The 4,466-nt window shown below is 43.7% G+C and overlaps 1 protein-coding gene across 1 annotated transcript in view; it reads right to left on the bottom strand.

The window, feature by feature from the left end:
• Nucleotides 1–520: 520 nt before the first annotated feature.
• The window catches only part of TSTD2 (thiosulfate sulfurtransferase (rhodanese)-like domain containing 2), a gene marked incomplete at its 5' end in the record, with an annotated part of 10,007 nt that continues 6,061 nt past the window's right edge, over nt 521–4,466 (bottom strand). Inside the window, 4 exons of the mRNA XM_009080701.1 lie at nt 521–869; nt 2,213–2,351; nt 3,292–3,450; nt 4,076–4,194. Coding sequence (XP_009078949.1) covers nt 610–869; nt 2,213–2,351; nt 3,292–3,450; nt 4,076–4,194 — 677 coding nt within the window. The remainder of the gene's footprint in view (nt 870–2,212; nt 2,352–3,291; nt 3,451–4,075; nt 4,195–4,466) is intronic.

Below are 4,466 nucleotides of genomic sequence, written 5' to 3'. Positions count from 1 at the left end.
TGGGCCTTTGCTCCAGTTACAAGAGGGGTCCTTATGTTGCCTTCAGCTCATCTTACACAAGAGTTAAGTCGGTGACTTCCGGTAACTACCCCTTGCTCCTCACTGCAAGAGATGCAGGCAGATGACATGCACGTGGAAAATATCTTCAGCTCTAATCAAGACATTTACCCACACCCAATTGACGTATCTGCTGTTTTCATGCCCTACTACTAGCTATTGAAGCAAATGCATGTTCACTGGAGAGACCAGACAGATCAATCTCCATGCAGGAAGAATGGAATTCTTCTTGTGTCCCTTCAGTTTCTTTTGAATTGTGAGCAGCTCTGTCACATTGCAGATACTCTGCTCAAAAATCCCCATGGTAAAGGCCACACTACAAGACTGTACCCAAGGAAAGGAATCCTGCAGCGCTGGGTTGGGCACTCTGGTAATTTACAGGCAAATAATGGACGGTTTTCAGGGCATACTCTAGGTTTAAAGGCAGCATATGATCAAGACTTTTCAAGCCAACACATTTTCATGATTTCCAAGCCTAACTGATTAACAGATAGGGATTTGGTTATAGAAGCCCTTCGCATTAGCACGTGTCAGATTAGCTAATGAATCAGCTTAATCTTTTCCTGTGTCCATCATCCTTTGTGAGACATGTTCAATAGGTACCCTTTGCCGTCTCCTTGTACATTCACACTCCTCTTTAAGTGTCTGTCCTGAGCCCCTTGAAGTCACCATGAGCTCCTTCTCTTGACAAACAGGACAGCAAGCTGTAAGACCTTTGCTGCAACAACTTGGACATGTCAGGACAAGCTGCCGGCAGTGCTGGCTGGAACAAAGTTTATACTGGTCCCACAGCGCCCCACAGTATCTGCATGCTGGAGGGAGGAGGAAAAGAGAAAGTTAACACCCATACTGCCCCAGCTGTTCCCCTTGCAGAGGGTTTGACATGGCACCAGGGGGCTGCCAGCTCTCCTTTAAGTGTCTATCTATTGTCTTCCACGTTTTTAATTCCCGTTTAGCTTGATCTCCTAGAATCTAGTCCATTTTTAAGCTTCTGATTTTGATGTAAAAAAGTCAGAACAGTTTTCTCTCAGGTAAAGAGGAAAGTGCTAACTAATGCTTCCTCTAGTTCTGAACAGACAGATTTAAAGATTCTTACTGGTAAGAGAAAAATTATAGATATGCAGGTGGTGGCTAAGCCAGTAGGCAGGAACGTTGCCTGCTGGGGAAGGGGGTGCCATGGAACTTCCTTCCACCTACAAGCAATGGCTTGTGCAGATGGGGTGTCATTTGCAGCCCTGGTAGAGTCCTTCCACAACATCAGAGGGTTTAACTCTTTAACTGAAAGCTACAGCCCCGTTTAGCTGTACCACCAAGAAGGTGCCTACCACAACACTTCCCCTTGCAACTTCTGTTGGGATGGCTGTGATGTATCCAGAGCGTGCTCTGTTTCTACACAGGCCCCTTAAAAAGACGTATACAGTAATTGCAGAGGAGGAAGAGGAGCTTATGCTAGAAAATTTACCAACCCTGAGAGAAAAACAGCACTGCTTCCTGAAAAAAAAAGGCTAGAGCCAAATTCCATCTATTTGTTCTACCTGGCAACTGACAGGAAGATAACAGATTATTTCATTTGTAGTAACTGAAGAGCAATCCCAGCCAGAAGACCAGGCAATGTTCTTAACAATTTCAACTGGAGGTTACCGAAATTCTACTGGCTACAGAAACTTTTTAAAGCTTGAAAATAACAAAGTGCTGTAGAGCATAGTGGCACCACTCTGCCAGTGCCTGGCAGTCTTTTGTTGATGTTCTGTGAGATTACTGGAGCAGAGAACTGCTGGCAGCAGGAGAACTATTTAAAACTTCAGTCAGTTGGCCAAGCAGTCTGATCAGCATTGTGGGCAACGACAGCAGTAGTGCTTGACATATATCTCCATAGGTGCAGATGGCTCGTAATAGCAGCTGTTCTGCAGGGGATACTTCCCTTTTACTGCTCCAGTTTTAGTGAACTCTTTTTAGTGACCCTCTTTTCTCTCACTTCTGTTTTATGTGTTACAGCCATAGAACTGATAGTCATCATGAAAAGTGACAGCACTAAAAGATCAAACCAAGTATGAGGAAGAACTACATAGACCAGTTTGATGTCCCTATCCTGCATGTCTCTGGAAATGATTGCAATAGCTTCCCAGCCATCTGCACTTACATTATCTAGTCCTACCTGAGATGATATCTTCATTGGAACAAATGGCGTAACGATCATCAAATACAAACAGCTTCCCCCTGTAGAATCCATCTGGAAATTCTTCCAGGTACTTGTGAATTCCACCTTTTAGCTGGTAAACCTCTCTGCACACTGCCTGTTTAAAGCATATTAGCAGAAAAGCTGAAGGAGACCGCAGCAGTGGTGGTGTGGCAGAGTTCCCAAAGCAAATGTTAAATGCCGGGGTCAGTGAAAAGCAGCAGCTTCTCAGTGACCACCATATGGCACCATGTGCACCCACAATGCTAGGCAGTGCCACCAGGGATTACTGGGCAGCTGCACAATGCTGGCTTGTTTACATGAACCCAATTGTGCATTTAATGTTACAGTCCAAAGAAGCTGGTAACCTCCTCACCCGAGGCAAGTTTGCTGCATCACAGATCAAATGTTTTTGAACCTCTGTGAACTGCTGTTTATTCTGGTTTTATGTAGTTAGGTGTTCGCAGAAGCAGAATTCCTCAGGGTTCACATTGATGCAGCAGAGAAAAAAAAAATCAAGGTTTAAATGTCTGGAGAACATTTATGTGTTCTGCTCCCTTGATCCTTGAGGGAAGGATCCAGGAGAAGAGTGGGATGAAAACCACAACTACAACAATGATGAGTGCTGGATGTAATTCTTTGACACTGGGAAAGCACTGACTGGCTGATTTTCACCACTCTGAGATGCTCAAGCTTTGCAGTAATGATCACAGAGCATAACCCAGACAGAGTCTGTGAAAATACTGCAGAATGTTCTCAAGCCCTCCTATAACACTCCTACAATGGACTTAAAATACCTCTTCTCAGCAAATGTGTTATATAATTATTTTCAAAAAGCACACACAGGACACTAGTCCACACAGAGCATACTGAGCTGCATTAAACGATCCATGTCCTTGACAGACAGCATGAGGCAAGCATGTGTCAGAGACCTTTATCTCCCCACTTGTGCATTAGGCAGTTTGTGCACAGTAAGAATTTACCAGCAAAAGAAAAGACAGGTGCCCTTAAAGCAGTCTCAACTCCCTGACACTGGTGGCCTCAGAAAGACATCTTACCTTGCTCCTTAGGTAAGCAGAGCCTCTTTCACAACGAATCCCTCCTGTGCAGTACATCAGAACACGCTTGTCTTTAAAAAGCTCCAGGTTTTCATCTACATAGCTTGGAAAATAGCTGAACTTCCTGATATCTGGAGCCAGACAGCCCTGAAAATGACCCTGCAATAACAAGAGATGGCCATGCAACTGGTTACAAGCAGTCTTATTGGTAAGGTCTGTGTCTCAAACTAGAGGAAGTAAGAAACCTTTGGGCCAGAACACTCAGCTCACTGCAGCCATTTTAGGCAGCTCCTCACCTGTATTAACCCCCCTGTTAAAATCTGTAGGATTCTGGAAACCCAGTATATCCAAACATAAAAGAGAGCTAAGCAGAACAGAACTGTCAGATAGGACAAGCCACAACAGCGTGGGAGATGTGGTGGTTCTGACAGCAGGATGCGCCTATTCTTTTTGACATATGGAACAAGGCAAAAAATGCTGAAAATCATCCTTACAGATAATGCTACTTTCGCTTCAAACTATTAGGTATTCACTGCTAATGTGGAATGGACCATTTTGTGTTCTTTGTGCCTCAAGCTGTATAAGCACATAGCTGGGCAGGCTCCACGCTGAGCTGCTGAGCAGGTCCTCTACTGCTTGTGTCTAATATTCATTACTAAAATGAACTCTGTACACATTACAGTCAATGTGGAATATGGAATCTCTTCTTCCGGTAAGATTACACACTCACAATGCTAAGTGCTTCACCCCAGCACACTGCAAGAAGCAGGCAAACAGCACTTACAATTTTACTTTCATAGAAGTTCCTACAGTCCAGCAAGATGGTATCACTTTGTCCTTGACTGGCCTGAGACAAATACTGTTCTACTTCTCTATGAAATTCCTGAGGGGATAAATGGATTCCTTTAACAACAACAACAAAGAAAAAAAAGGGTGGGGGGAAAAGAAGTAAGAAGCAGAACTACAAAACAATGTCACCTATGATCTCACTCATCCAGACCCTCCTCAAATCGTCAAACAAAAATTTTCTGTTGGTTCACAGACTTTCCATCCCAACTCCATCAGCCAAGTTTATTTCACTCTGCTAATCTGTCATTACACCTGGAGATGCAGAACCATACAGAAATACAATTCTTTAAACTTTAAACTCTTCTCAATAAAAATGGAAAATTTCC

This window comes from Acanthisitta chloris, unplaced genomic scaffold (assembly GCF_000695815.1).
Source record: "Acanthisitta chloris isolate BGI_N310 unplaced genomic scaffold, ASM69581v1 scaffold13798, whole genome shotgun sequence".
NCBI lineage: Eukaryota > Metazoa > Chordata > Aves > Passeriformes > Acanthisittidae > Acanthisitta > Acanthisitta chloris.
The sequence above is the reverse complement of the archived record's forward strand: the minus strand, read 5'-3'. Positions and strand labels throughout refer to the sequence as shown.